The sequence below is a fragment of the Microtus pennsylvanicus genome, chromosome 19 (genome assembly GCF_037038515.1).
Source record: "Microtus pennsylvanicus isolate mMicPen1 chromosome 19, mMicPen1.hap1, whole genome shotgun sequence".
Classification (NCBI taxonomy): Eukaryota; Metazoa; Chordata; class Mammalia; order Rodentia; family Cricetidae; genus Microtus; species Microtus pennsylvanicus.
Window position 1 is genome coordinate 34,881,757 of NC_134597.1, and position 16,120 is coordinate 34,897,876.

General features: G+C 40.6%; 1 protein-coding gene and 1 gene segment (V, D, J or C); both read left to right on the forward strand.

Moving 5' to 3' along the window:
* Positions 1–16,120, forward strand: part of LOC142838452 (M1-specific T cell receptor beta chain-like) — a 320,262-nt gene that overhangs the window by 59,588 nt on the left and 244,554 nt on the right. The gene's annotated exons all lie outside the window — the stretch shown is intronic.
* LOC142838457 (T cell receptor beta variable 28-like) lies at positions 7,136–8,015 on the forward strand. The segment is given in 2 exon segments: positions 7,136–7,272; positions 7,417–8,015. Coding segments are annotated over 2 exon segments (447 nt in total).

The window sequence follows — 16,120 nt, forward strand, 5'->3', positions numbered from 1 at the left end:
TACAGTTCAGAGGCTTAATACATTATCATCATGGCAGAAAGCAAGGCAGCATGCAGGCAGGCATGGTGCTGGAGAAGGAGCTGAGAGATCTCACATCTTGATTCACAGGCAACAGGAAGTGGTCTGAAACACTGGATGTGACCTGAGCATATATGAGACCTCGAAGCCTGCCTCCACAATGAAAGACTTCCTCTAATGAGAACATACCTACTCCAAGAAAGCCACATCTCCTAATAGGGCCACCCCTTTGGGAACCATTTTCTTTCAAACGACCACTAATAAATTTCTCACAAAACAGTGAGGTCTTGGAGACTAAGTCACTGATAAAGGACTTACATAGCATGAGCGAGGCCCTGGGTTCAGTCTCTAGCATGACCACTACCACGACAATAACAAATAAAGAGAATAATTAGCCCAGATTTTTTAATCTTTCAACATTAATAAGTCACTTAGATATGTCAGTGCAGCTGTGTCTTCTCTGTACAAAATACCCTACAAACCCAAGGTGCACAAGACCCATTGTCCAGCTCACAGAAGCCACCCACATACAAGGACCTTTCTTGTCCTTAATTACTCTCCTTCTCTTTGTACTTCACTTCCTAACCATGTTCTATTCCATGTTTACTTACTTTTATGATCGTACCAATTTTTATTGATATAATACAAATTAATATAGAGCATGGGTCTTAAACCAACCTAGTCCCACCTGACAGAAACTGAGTAAGTAGGAGAGCTGCGTTCCTTTATGAAGGATTGAGGGAAGACTCCCTTTGCCTGGTTGTTTCTTTCTTTCTGCCATCTTCAAAGCTAGCTGCATTCCGTCTATTTGACTCTCTTCTGTATAACCATACTTTCCTTGAAGCATAACTAAGGAAGGTTCTATATTTTAAGAACTGATGTGATCAGAGTCTGACAACCTGAATTAAAGGAATATTCTCCCTATCCCAAGATCTGCTGATCAATAGCTTCAGTGACTTTTGCAACCTTAAATTCCCTTTGCCTATTTAATTAAGTATATTTTTTTAAAATTTATTTATTTATTAAAGATTTCTGTCTCTTCCCCGCCACCGCCTCCCATTTCCCTCCCCCTCCCCCAATTAAGTCTCCCCCCAGCCCGAAAAGCAATCAGGGTTCCCTGTCCTGTGGGAAGTCCAAGGAACCCCCACCTCCATCCAGGTCTAGTAAGTTGAGCATCCAACCTGCCTAGGCTCCCACAAAGCCAGTGCGTGCAGTAGGATCAGAAACCCATTGCCATTGTTCTTGAGTTCTCAGTAGTCCTCATTGTCCGCTATGTCCAGAGAGTCCGGTTTTATCCCAGGCTTTTCCAGACCCAGGCAAGCTGGCCTTGGTGAGTTCCCAATAGAACATCCCCATTGTTTCAGTGTGTGGGTGCACCCCTCGCGGTCCTGAGTTCCATGCTCGTGCTCTCTCTCCTTCTGCTCCTGATTTGGACCTTGAGATTTCAGTCCTGTGCTCCAATTTGGGTCTCTGTCTCTGTCTCCTTTCATCGCTTGCTGAAGGTTAATATTCAGGAGGATGCCTATATGTTTTTCTTTGGGTTCTCCTTATTTAGCTTCTCTAGGATCACTAATTATAAGCTCAATGTCCTTGGTTTATGGCTAGAAACCAAATATGAGTGAGTACATCCCATGTTCCTCTTTTTGGGTCTGGCTTACCTCACTCAGGATAGTGTTTTCTATTTCCATCCATTTGTATGCAAAATTCATGAAGTCCTTGTTTTTTATTGCTGAGTAGTACTCTAATATGTATAAATTCCATACTTTCTTCATCCATTCTTCCATTGAAGGGCATCTAGGTTGTTTCCAGGTTCTGGCTATCACAAACAATGCTGCTATGAACATTGTAGAGCATATACTTTTGTTGTATGATAAGGCCTCTCTTGGGTATATTCCCAAGAGTGGTATTGCTGGGTCCAAGGGTAAGTTGATCCCGAATTTCCTGAGAAACCGCCATACTGCCTTCCAAAGTGGTTGCACAAGTTTGCATTCCCACCAGCAATGGATGAGTGTACCCCTTTCTCCACAACCTCTCCAACAAAGGCTATCATTGGTATTTTTGATTTTAGCCATTCTGACAGGTGTAAGATGGTATCTTAAAGTTGTCTTGATTTGCATTTCCTTGATCGCTAAGGAAGTTGAGCATGACCTTAAGTGTCTTTTGGCCATTTGAACTTCTTCTGTTGAGAATTCTCTGTTCAGCTCAGTGCCCCATTTTATAATTGGGTTGATTAGCCTTTTACGGTGTAGTTTCTTGAGTTCTTTATATACTTTGGAGATCAGACCTTTGTCAGTTGCGGGGTTGGTGAAGATCTTCTCCCAGTTGGTGTTTTAGTGACAGTGTCCTTTGCTTTACAGAAGCTTCTCAGTCTCAGGAGGTCCCATTTATTCAATGAGGTCCTTAATGTCTGTGCTGCTGGGGTTATACGTAAGAAGTGGTCTCCTGTGCCCATGTGTTGTAGAGTATATTAATAGATTACAGAGTCTAGGCTTTAACTTGGTTCAAGTGATAGTCACTGTGATATTCCACTAGAGGGCACTAACATATTCTGTAATGCAGACATCACATTTCAAATAGTACTGTGAGGGTGTAATGAAGTTGAATGTGTATGCATAATTTAAAAAACACACATTTTAAAAAAAATTGGATTCTCAAGGGCTTGTAGTAGATAACAGAATGATATAAGGTAGAGAACACTTTTCAGAATTGAAATAACCTGAGCATAAAGAGACATGGGACTAGAATTATGACGATAATTCTGTTAGTCCACATCTGACCTCAAAGTCATATAAAAGAAAAGACGGCTGTGTAGCTGAAGTGTAAAGCATGTGTTCTCAAACAAGGCTTTAATAAATGGTACCCCATTGCGGATGAGATACAAGCATAGGGTTTTGTGAAGATACTTTTTTGCCAGGGTAAGCAGATGAGAGACAAGTCCTAGAGTAGTGCCCCGAAGGATGAAGAAGATAGCAGATACAGATCATATTCCACCCATAACCTACATAAAGCCTTACCCATTAGATATACTTGAATTTTTAGTATTATTTATACTATTATAAATAAATTATAAATTAATATAATTTAGTATTATTATATCTGGTGTGTTTTTGTGCATGTATGTCTGCACAACACACGTGTGCATAGTGCCAGTGGAGGATAGAAGAGGGCATCAATCCTCTAGACCAGGGACTATACAGAGCTGTGAGTTATCACGTGGGTGGTGAGAATCAAACCCAAGTCTTCTGGAAGATCGAGTGTACTCTTGACCACTGAGCCATCTTTCCAGCTCTTATACTTTAATTTTCAAAAATTAGCCAGAAAAGCAATTCTCCGACATGCTATGCTTCTCACCAGCCTCTCCTGGAGAAGGAAAGGGAAGAAAAAAGGCATGAAACATAATATGATAAATGTCAGTCAAGCTTGTGCTGGCTCTGGCAGCAGCAAGCCTGTCTTACCTGCTAAAGAGCAAAGGCTAGGTGGGTCTAAGGTTGTGGGTGGGATACATGAGGGCAAAATCATTTGTGGTGTGAAAAATTTGACTGAGTTTTTTACACCTTTGCATCCTGTAAAAGACAGTGTCTAAAAAAACACAGCAGAGAGTATGCTAGAGAAGACACTTGGAATCTTTCCTGCAGAGTAGAAATATCTTCTAAAAATAAAGTGCAGTTTTGATAGTAGAGTAAGCTTTCTGTTCTCACATTTCTAGGTGATAGTCACACGTTATTCCAGTTCAGATCGTGAGGATCTAAAATACATAAATATTTGACAATTTTTACAAGAGTGTGCTAATACAACACGCCACATGCATACAGACACGTGGCCTCAAAGAAACTGAAGAAATGGCACAGCTCATAAGGCTGCTTTGGTGCCCTTGTACACACCAAACTGCTGCAGAAAGGGGGAGGAGCTTTCCTCCCTCAAATGTTCCTGGCACCCATGATAGGGAGAGAAACATCACATAAGTTAGTGGTAGCCTCAAGGCTTGCAGAGAACTAACTGAAGCAGGAGTTTCACTATGATATCACCATGGTCACCATTCTCCTAAACTGTGTGGTCCTTTATTTCCTAGGGACAGGTGAGTATGTAGACCAGGGCTCAGATCTTTTCCTGAAAGGGTAAAGAATTATCTCTTTTCACCAAACTGGCTATCTCAACCTCTATGTTCTTCATTCATAGGCTCCACGGAGGCTCAAGTCTCCCAGGCTCCAAGACACGTCATCACAGAGACTGGGAAGAAGTTGATAATAACTTGCTCCCAGAATATGAATCATGATTATATGTTTTGGTATAAACAAGACTCAGGTCTGGGTCTAAAGCTGATCTATTACTCAATTAATGCCGATCATATTGATAAGGGAGAAGTCTCTGATGGGTATAATGTCTCTAGAAAAGGAAAAGAAGCCTTTCTTCTGACACTGGAATCTACCCAAATCAGCCAGACCTCCTTGTACCTCTGTGCCAGCAGTTATCACAGCTCTGCACAGCCCGCTGCTCTCTGCACAAAAAGGACAGCCACATGGGCGAGAAGCCTCCACTCTCAGGAGGCCCCACACCGGCCAAGAGAATGTAACATCTTTTCCCACTGGCAACAGCCATAGGAGCTCTCTATAACTCTCTGGCCTCAGGGCCTCTCAGCAGGGCACCTCACTTAGTGTGTGACTCCCATGCTCCGGTCTCAACTTGTTATACCACAACTTTCAAAACCCAGACAGAGCAAGATCCTTGTATTAGGTCTAAAGTGCCAGGCCACCACCGTGTTCCTTTCTCCCCATGGGTCTTAAATCTTCAGATGCAATGGAGCTGCTGCCCCAAGGCAAGTTTGAGTTTTCTCATATTACTGGCTTTGTTATTGATATTTTTGACCATTGTTTTTGTGTGTGGGTAGAAATACCATATTCTGAATTGTTTACCAAATTTAACTTTGCCATTAACCAATATGCAAGCTCACAACGCAGGAGTGATCTTCCCTGACCCTCTGATGTCCTTCTACACCAAATCCATACCCGTGTTTATCACACCTCTAAGTATTAAGTTCCTTGCAATTTATACTAGTATTCTCCACCCCACCATTATTGTGTAATCTTTCACCTGGAATCCAGTTACCATCCTCCAACCAGCCACCCTGACTGCCCGCTTGCCAGCTGTTCCTTCCCACAGATGAGATGAAAAACTTTAAGTTTCTTTAGTTAACTATCTGGTGTCTATTGTTTTGTGTACTTGTAAGATCCCATATTTTTATATAGTTGAATACTGGTCCACCTTTCTGTTATAAAGCTCTACTTTTCCTTTATCTACTCTGACTGCCCAAATTCTCATGTAGAAGTTTCTCAAAGTGTGCCCTGTGATAACTCAGTCCTCATTCTTCATCTGTGATGCTCCTCTACCAGATCACCTATTCAAGTATTGATTAGATTCCTCTGGGCTTCTTAATTGGTTGAGTTAACAACGTGAGGAGTTCTTTGACACATGCTCTTGTCACAGCCTGAGCAGAGCTAGCAGAAATTCCCTGACCCCATCCGCAGCTTATCTACCATGGCCATGGAATTCTGTTTTGTGGTCCTTTGTCTTCTTAAAAAAGTTAAGTCAGAGGCATAAGTATGATGGAGATACATTATTACCTTCCCTAAATTATCTGTATTGTGTACATAATATCCCTGGGTCACAATTTCACCGAGACACCTGTTAGATATCATCATCAGTACAGAAATTAAGTCAGCAATGTAACTAGAATATGTACCTTGGCCTCCATGTGTGGATCTTGACATAGGACAGTTTTTAACCTATTAGTCACTTGGTTCCTGGAGTGCTAAGTAAATGCAATTGTTTAAAAAGATAGGGTGTTTTTTAAAATAAGCCTAAGCATTTTTCCCACGCTCAATATATGTAGACTCTCTGCCCTCTGCCATCAGTTAGACCACAACACTGAAAGTCACATCCTCCATGCAGAAAAATGGTTGTCATAAAAGGAGGAGGTGACCCTTGCTTCCTGAGCCCTCCCCTTACCATGGGGGAAATACTGTTCCCACAGAAAAGAAGCACACAGAAGCATTCTCCATCTCCCCCCACAGGAACACTTCTGAAGTCCCAGGTGCCCTGGTGGTAGGAGTCACAACAGACCACTTTGGCTTACAATCTGAGTGGTTCTCAACATTTCTCCTGCTGTGACCCTTTAATGTAAGTTCTTCAGGTTGCGGTAACCCCCAAACATAAAAATATTTCATTCTACTTCATAACTGCAGTTTTGCAACTGTAATGTAAAATATGCAGAATAACTAATATGTGACCCCTGTGGGGGATGTGACCCATAGGTTGAGAACCACTGGAATTGTCAGTGTTCTTTTTCCCACTACTTTTTATTGGCTCTTTTAATGGGGACTCTTCAGTCCAGACCCTGTAACCATCCAGTATGTTTCACCTCACCTCCAGGGAAGATCTGCAGACTCTGAGACTCACAAAAGCTTTCCTTGCATTTATCTCTGTGTGTTAGGGAGCATTTAAATATTACTGTAACTCTTCTCACTTAAGCACATCATACTACGTTGTGCATTTACCGACTCTGTTAACATTTGCACAGACATTGAATGGAGTCATCTACCACCAACATTCCTAGGAATTTCTGACATATGACAAAAACAGAAAAATTTAAAGTTCATTTTCCAGCTTATTTGCCTATACTTCACACTTGATTGCTCGGCCATAAACCCACTCTTGTTGGACCACTGGCTCTTCCAGCTCTCTTCTCTTGCTAAACCTCTAAATAATATTTACACCACTGCTGTCACTACCACCAGTGAAACTTGAAGAAAAAAAGATGCTTCGTGAGGGGAACTAATCTATTGCATATGGAAAACATCAACTACAGTTGCCTCTATCCATGGATACAATAATAATAAGTATCTAAAAATAAGTACTTTCAGCAGATTAAATTAGTGTACTTCCAGACTTGCACAATGCCATTCCAGAAGCATGTGCATAAAAGTGGAGAGAAAGACAGACAGAGAGAGAGAGAGAGAGAGAGAGAGAGAGAGAGAGAGAGAGAGAGAGAGAGAGAGAGAGACTTCTGTGATACCCTCTTTCCTCTCTGAGATCTCCAGATGTTTTAGTCTAGATGAAGGAGACAAGCTCATGAGTGTGGTCAAGAACAATGACATCATAGACTGTCAGTGTAAAGTGGCAAGAAGACCCACACATTCTTCAAAATGGCCATGAGTATTAGACTCATCTCTACTGTGGTGCTTTGTTTCCTAGGACTAGGTGAGTCCTGGAGACTGGTATGTCCTGGGCATTGAGGGCAAACCGCATACTGTTGCTTCTAGGTTGTGATATCAGACTTTTCTAGTATCAGGCTAGGTAGTCTGATACTAGGTAACCTTGCTTTCACTTCTTCTTCACTAACAGGCCTTGTGGACATGGACGTAATCCAGACACCAAGATATCTGGTCAAAAGAACGGGAGAGGAAGTTTTGCTGGACTGTGTACAGGATATGGGCCATGAAAGAATGTTCTGGTATCGACAAGACCCAGGTCTAGGGCTACGGTTGATTCATTTTTCATATGATGTTGACAGTAACAGCAAAGGAGACATCCCTGAAGGATACAGGGTCTCTCGCAAGAAGCGGGAGCGTTTCTCACTGATTCTGGAGTCTGCGAAAACCAGCCAGACATCTGTGTACTTCTGTGCCAGCAGTTTATCCACAGCTCTGGAGAGCCACAACCTCCCCACACAAAAAGCACCTACGGGAAGGAGGTGGCTCTGCCTCCAGGTTGATGCTGCCTTTCATATCACATAGTACCAGTTAGAAAGAGGTGGCCACTAAAGGGGAACCTCTACACATTCTTAAATTAGAAAAAAAGGCCACAAGATATTCTCACTCCTTAATAATTCAGAAGACAATGTGAACATAACCTGACCCAAAATATGAATAGTCCCTAAACTAAATTCATGAGACTGACACCCTAAAGATGTCATCTTCCATATTTGCACAAGAGCAGTGCTTAACATTTTAAATAATTTCATCGTTCCATTATAGGCTCCAATCTCTCTCAATAATGGACTTGGTTTGCTTTGTTCTTTGTAGCATTTCGCCAGAGGGCACTAACACATCTCTCCTCTCTAGATTGTCTGTCTCAAAAGGCTTATAGAGCTTGAATTTTATTTATCCCATTTTTTATTTACTTCCTTGAAAACCAAACCAGTCTGACTGATCAAAAACATAACTTCAGATTTTCTTATCCATTATTTTTCACTGGACAGTCTCTAATGAAGGCAAGAGTAAACCAGGGTGCAGGTGATCAGGCTGTAAGCATTCTCACAACCACCTGGATGGTATGTTCGTTCTAGAGAGTGAAACACAGAAAATATTAGCTGGGTCCCAAATTGTGAGATATTTATTAAACAACTAATAAAACTAAACAAACCTGAAATATATTTTAATTTTTATTTATCTATTTTTGCAATTTGTTGTGTGTGTGTGTACATGTGCACACATGAAAGACATCTCAGGACTGAGTGTTTGAAAATCTCTCACTTTCTGGGAAAGCTTCAATTTTAAAATGATGCATCTGTGTTATGTGTTGAAATAGTATGCAGTATTTTCAGAGGATTAGTGAGGCTTTATTTGCCTTTCATGGGCATATCCATTCCCACATATATCAGAGAACAACTTGCCGGGATTAAACTCAGGTTGACAGGTTTGGCTTCTGGTGCCTTTACCCACTAAGATGTGTAGTTTTGTTGTATGACAATGTACTATTTCGGTGTATGTACAGGAAGACAGGGATGAAAGTAAATACGTATTATAAAGTTTAGGACTACGTTTACATGAGAAATTGGAGACTAGCTGATATGGAATTAATGGAAGGCAAGAATACAAGAACTACAAAAATGAAAAAGTGTTCTGTTTTGTGTACAATACCCCTGAAGTGAAGGAAAAGACTACAGGAATGAAAAGTCTCCTGACTGAAATTAATGTCCAGAACAGAGACAAAGGATCCTGACAGAATATAATTACTTAGCAGGACTACATACAGGGATCTTTGGTGTGTGTGTAAACCTCACATTACCCACAAATCCACTATTTCCCACAGTAAGCATTGCTGACCTCAGATCCAATGAAAGATAGAGGAACAGGTCTAAGTGGTGATTGCATTCCTGTTGCCACCAGGAATTGTCATCATGCCACCAAAGTCGAGACCTTGGTTCAAAGTTTGTCACGTGACTCTCAGGTCCGGCCGTAGTTGTCACTTGTTTCCTCTACCGTGTCCATGTATTGCAACCTCAGCAGAAAGGAGAGAAACTAGAATAAAATGACAGTATGCAGCGATGAAATAGCGCTCATGGGACTAAAAGATTGGTGAAATATGGAGGATGTTTGAGTTTGGGCATAAACAGAAAAGTAATGAGTGCTCGAAATATAACTTCATAAAGGCAAATAAAGCCTCACTAATCCTCTGAAAATACTACATACTATTCCAACACTTATGCATCATTTTAAAATTGGAGCTTTCCCAGAAAGTGAGAGATTTTTGAAGACTCAGTCCTAACTGAGATGTCTTCACCAAACCCCTCCCCTCAGGGCTCAGGGAGCTATGCAAAGGAGGAGGCAGAAAGATGACTCTAAAATAAGAGAGAAAAGATGTTTAAATGTGGACACTTCCATAGCATTCTTTTCTGGGACACAGTGAGGCAGAGCTTTCCCTGCAGGGAACAAGAACAGTGAAAGCAGGAAGTCACTTTTCTAGAGGTGTTCCCGGCAACGTAACACAATGTTCCTGGCACATACAGAATGTTTCCTTACAATTAATGATAAACTGGATTAAAATAACTTGCTCATGGCCACACAGCTCATGAACCTGGTCAATATGCTTTAAATTGTTTGTTCTCCAATTCTATTTGTGATTTGTTGGCTCTTAGAAGAGTCATCATGCAACACTCGACTTGGTTTAGTCTTTTTGATACCTGCTCAGTAGCCACTAGACTTTCTGGTTCCTTTTTACACTCGATGCTTCCGAAGACTTTATTCTTTTAACAGGATCACTGTTTTATTGTCCTGTTGTCACCCTGAGACTTTCATTTGTTAGTCTGAATTAGATTCTTTTTCCTTTGGTTCACTGTATCGATCTGCTAGGAAAACATTATCTAGTAATGTCCTAAGAAAAATGAAATAAAAGTAAAAGTTTTGTACTTAGCATAAATGAAAATGCCTTTTTTATATTTTTCAAATCTTGCATTAGTAGGGAAATCTGTGTTGAAAATTACATCCTATCTGAATGTTATAGACTTTTCCATGACATTTTATAAATCATTGCTACCAAGAAATCGATGACTGCTACAGGAGGAAGAGTCAGTTTTCCTTAGGGATGTGGGACTGAAGAGGCTAGCTGTATCCCAGTAGATGAACCTATACTCACATACATACAGACAGCACTGATTGGACTCGGTGGGTTTATAAAATGCAGAGCATATGGAATTGAGAAGTAAAAGTGGTGGTGGTGGTGTGGGAGGAATTATGGAGGCAGGAATGAAGAGAGTGGACTTGATCCAAATGCATTGTATGCATGTATGGCTTTCCAATCAGCAAAATAGTCTAATGGTATTTCCCATTTCAGTTGTTTTAAGGAGGGGGAGGAAAGGGTTTATTTCACTCATTGTCCCATATAGTTCATTATCAAAAGCATTAAAGGTACCAGACATCACTGGCACACTCCTTTAATCCCAGTGCTCGGCCAGCAGAAGCAGGCAGATCTCTATGAGTTTGAGGTCAGCTGTTCCACAGAGCGAGTTCCAGGACATCCAAGACTAAAATTACACAGAAAGACCCTGTCTCCAAAACCAACCACCCAACAAAAAGAGTGAGGGCAGGAACCAGGAGGCAGGAGCTGAGGTGATGGAGAGGTGCTGCTTTTTAGCTTGCTTAACCTGCTTTATTATAGAACCCACGACCACCAGTTCAGAGGTAGTACCACTCACAATGGACTGGGCTGTTCCCCATCAATCACTAATTAAGAAAATGCTAATTGGCTGGCCCACAGCTGGATCTTATGGAAGCATTTTCTCAGTCGAGGTTTTCTCCTCTCAAATGACTATAGTTTATGTCAAGGTGACACAAAACTAGCCAGCATCCCAGCAGGATTATTTTGTCTTAGTGAAAACTGCAATGTCTGAGATGTACGGCTCTGACTCTAGCCTCAACTGTGGCCTGCCGCCAAGAGTGGTTTATACTGATCTCTTGGAGAATTGCAAAAATTACCAGCATGCCTCATAATTCTGGGTTCTTTGCAAGAGCAACAAGTGTAAATGGTTAGAGAAATGGCTCAGTTGTTAACAGCACTAATTGCTCTTGCAGAGGGCACAGTTTCAGTTCCCAGAACCCAAATGATGTCATACAACCACCCGTAACTGCAGTTCCAAAGGATCACACACCCTTTTGATCTCCCAGGGCATCAACCACACACATGGTATATGTATTTTCATGCATCAAAACCCACAAAAACATAAAAATAAATATAGTATTTAATCCCAATACTCAGGGGGCAGAGGCAGGTGTAAATTTGTGAGAAGAAAAGGAAAAAATAATCCAATAAAAATTGTAGTACAGACCTAAACAGAGGACTCTCAACAGAGAAATATAAAATGACTGAAAGACACTTAAGGAAATGCTCAACGTCCTCAGTAGTTCTTGGGATGAATCTGTGTCATTTAACATGCTATTTACAGCTAACAGTGGTGGGCCTTATATCCCAGAAACCTCTGAACCCATCCTTTCCTGTCCAGTCTCCAGCTCCAAAAAACGACATGGAGACTTAATCACTATGAAAGCTCAGCCTTAGCTTATGCTTATCTCACTAGCTCTTGTAACTTAAATTAACATGCTTCTATTAATAGGTGTTTCACCATTTGACTTTTTAAAACCTCTTTTATGTTTTTGTCTGTTTGTTTTTGGTTTGTTTTTTTAAGACGGGGTTTCTCTTTGTAACAGTCCTGGCTGTGCTGTCCTTGAACTTGCTCTGTAGACCATGATGATTAAACTCAGTGAGATCCACATGCCTCTGCCTCCCAAGGGCTGGCAGTAAAGGTATGTGCCAACACTGACTAGCTTCTTTTAACTTTCTTTTCTTTTGTACAACCTTTGTGTCTCATTGGTGTCAGCAAAGCATCTTGTTTTTATTTTTAATTTATAGTTTCAGTACATAAGTTTTCTTGCACTGAATATTTTTAATTCTCAGGATTTGGAAATTCTGTGAAGATAAACCTCTGATTCATTTGTCCTATGTTTATTAAACATGCAGGATAACATGTTTGTTGTTCACACACATGCATATACACATACATTTGAATATAAATGGTGAGAAAGTGTAAGAGAAAGTGAGAGAATAAGTCTATAACAGAATCTTGGAATCAGGGGAATAAAACAGGTTAGTTTTGCAAGACTGTCTTCCTGGATCCCATATTTACTTTAGAAAGTCAGGCTTGCCATTCTCAGTTGCCAGTTAGAAAAACACAGTAAACTGTAAAAGTGGGGCAATCTTTGGTAGCTCTGATGCTAATCCATGGCTCTGGGATTACAAAGACATCAATTTGAGCCATATTTTTTGTCACCTCCTCTTGAAATTTGTATAAATTATGCTCTGTAGGTCTTATGTGCAAAAATTTCCAATTGGTAAAACACAGTGACAATCACGCCTAAATAACAGCGGCTGGGGCTGGAGAGATGACTCACAAGTTCAAAGCATTTGCTGCTGTCGAGAGGACCCAGGTTTGGTTCCTAGCACCCGCATTATGGTTCACAACTATCTGCAACTCCAATCAAGAGGATCTCTTCTGACCTTCAAGGGCTCCAGAACATTCTTATACATAAAATAAAATAAATAATTACAATAAAAAATAACTCAGTTCACAAATAAAAAGAAACTTAGCTCTACTTTTTCCCATAAGTAATATGCATAATTAATTGAATGATATAATGAATTTATTACAACATAATGACAAATAATAGCACTGTGGTCAAACAATAGAGAGGAATGACCTGATCTGTAGTCTACACTGAACTAAAATATAAAAAAATAAATATTATTACAAATTTCCAAGGACTATTTAATATATTGATATTGAACTAAAGGAAGATTGATGAGACATATTTCTTCATCTAACTTTTGATTTAATAAATAAGGCAGGTGAGAAATAGTGCCTTAATTACTTTATTAACCTAAAGAACCAAACAATGAAGTGCCACTTAATGGAAGGATTGAAATTCAGAAATAGGTGTTAGTTTAGTACTGCATGCATATTTGAGAGGAACCCTAAGTTCAAGTAGGGACTTGAACAACGATGAAGACAACAGACAGTTTCAACTGATTAAAGTCAATGTTGCATCTCACCTGTGTTTGTGTACTCAGAAAGCAGCACAGTAATGATGGATAAATGAATGTCGTACAGGTGGAAACTGCATTGTGGGATGCCTTTCGAATGAATGACCCAGCCTCAGTGAACAACCACATAGCTCCTCTAGGGGGCAATGCATTTTTTTATTTTTATATGTTTAGCAAAAAGTCACCTTCCTACAAAAAGAAATTAACAAAATGAGTAAGGAAGCAGTTGTGCAGTGGGGAGGAAAGATGAGTGTGACCTTGAGGTTTTAGTGCCTTTTCTCAGAAAAAAAGACCATTGCTTAAGGATGTGGACTCTCCTACTACTTTTCCTGGGCCAAGGTAAGAACTTTGTCCTAAAGCCTTGAGTCAATGTTAATGTTGAACTGAGATATAAGGGTACTTTTCTGCACTAAAGCAGACTATATAAACCAGAGGATAAAGATTCCCTACATCTGGAAACTCTGTCAGAGAGTGTTGGTAAAAGGGAGGGGCATGCTACATGGTTTGGGGAGTAGGGTGATACCAGAGTAGATATAGCAGAAATCTTTGTCCAGATGAGTCTGACTCAAAACTTGTTTGCCTTCACGGATTTCTGTCTCTCTAAATCTAGGCTCTGTGTTCAGTGTCCTCGTCTACCAAAAGCCCCAAAGGATCATCTGTCAAAGTGGAACCTCGCTGAAAATCCAGTGTGTGCTTGACAGTCAAGTTGCTGGGATGTTCTGGTACAGACAGATCCCAGGACAGAGCTTGGTATTCATGGCAGCTGCAAATGAAGGCTCAGATGCCACATATGAGAAAGAATTCAACAAGGACAAGTTTCCTATCAGCCGCGCAAACCTAACATTCTCTACATTGACAGTGAGCAATGCGAGGCCTGAAGACAGCAGCTTCTATTTCTGCAGTGCTGGAGACACAGTGCTGGTTACAAGTGAGAGATCTCAGCAAGAACCCCATCTCCTTCCACCCAGCTCTACTGAGATGAGCCTAAGGACCCTGCCAATGTACTCAGCATGAAAACCACAGCTTCTGAGTGACAGTTGTCTGTGGGCACCATGGATGGGAACGGAAGGTGAGGAAGGAGAGAGAACCTTTAGGACTTACTGAAGAGTTCATAAGAGACTCAGAGCAAATTTTCACCCAGAAATATACTTACAAATACTCTGCTAACACAAATACAATCTGTCTGAAGTAACAAAGTCAAAAATCACTTCTTAACTGTTTATCTCATTAATATGTTTGTTTATTTCTTCTGTATTTTATCTCACATGATTGGGTATAGCATTTTGTATTAATGTTTGTTGACTGATGTTGTTAAATAGGATCATAAAGTTGTCCCAATGTGATACATGAATGTTAGATCAGTGCAGAATTTGCAAAATTTCAGGAGCCTGCTCCATGGTGAGCTCTGGAGTATCCCAAGAGGTCTGCTTCACATTGGCCTTTCTCCTTTAATAATTGTCAGTGTGTTATTACCACCACAAAGGACGAGGCACAGTGCTCAGTCCTTCCTTTGGATGTGCTCCACTTGGCAGTACTATTCTTCTCTGTTTGTGACATAACGTGCAAATCTAAGATGGTGCTTGCAAGGTGAAATAGTGAATAAACCTGTGATGAAAGCTTCCTGCTGCTAGGGCATAGGCCAACCTGACCCCGATCTTCTTAAGCATCTATTGCCAGAGACAGGTTGATCCCTCAGTTTGAGACCGGCCTGCTGTACATAGTTCCAGCCCAGCCAAGCATACATTGTAAGGCCACATCTAAAAGAAAATAAAAAAGAATCTATTATTAGACAAATGTGGTTGTATAGCCTGTAGTCCAAAACCCAAGAAGCTTGGGAGTATGGGAGGATGTAGATTTCAAGTCCAATCTAGACTACACAGTCCAGTCTCAAAAATGAAAAAGGCACAAGGACAAAAAAATTAAAAGGGCCTGAAGTAAATAAAGAGTCTTGTCTAGACCCCTCTATCAGATAAATTTTATAAAAGGAAACTAGGAAGAAAATTCACTGTGTTCTGGTGGTTACTTTAGGTCTGAGACATAGGCTGTGTTTTATGACTTGCTTGCCTTCTCTGATATAGAACACTCATAAGGACATGTTATATTGAGTTATATTGTTTATAGATAGGCAGTTATGGATAGTAGAGGACTGAGATTTACATCTCAGGTATGATACCTAGGATGCAAGGGACCTTACCTGCACATACTTCACTTGTACCAAACTGAGGGAGCCTAGAAGATATCCATCTCCGTGTTTTATACAAATTCCATGCCAGGCTTCAGTGCTGAAGGAGATTATGATTTTAGAGAGAAACATCTCTTCCTATGTTGATGTTCTATTATTCTATAGAATTCATTTCCATATTCAGAGGGTTCTGACTGTTCACTCTGTTTGATCTCCAATTATCATATTTTTCCACCTAAGATGTTACCAGAGTGAACAAGTACAGACACAGAAAATAAGACAAATTTGCAGAACCTACATGGCAGCTCACAACTGTCTGCAATTCTAGTTCCAAAGGCTCTGATTTCTGCTTCTAACTTCTGCAGGTACTGCATACACACATGTAATGCTCATATATGCATATAGATGAAACATCCATGGTTAGAAAAAAGGGGGAGATGATGGGGAAACCTTGTTAGTCAATTGTCTTTAAGAGGTAGATTCAAGTTAAGGCTTGGCTTTCTGGGACCCAGAGAGAAAAACGTGTGCACAGACCAGGTGCCCTCTTTCTGT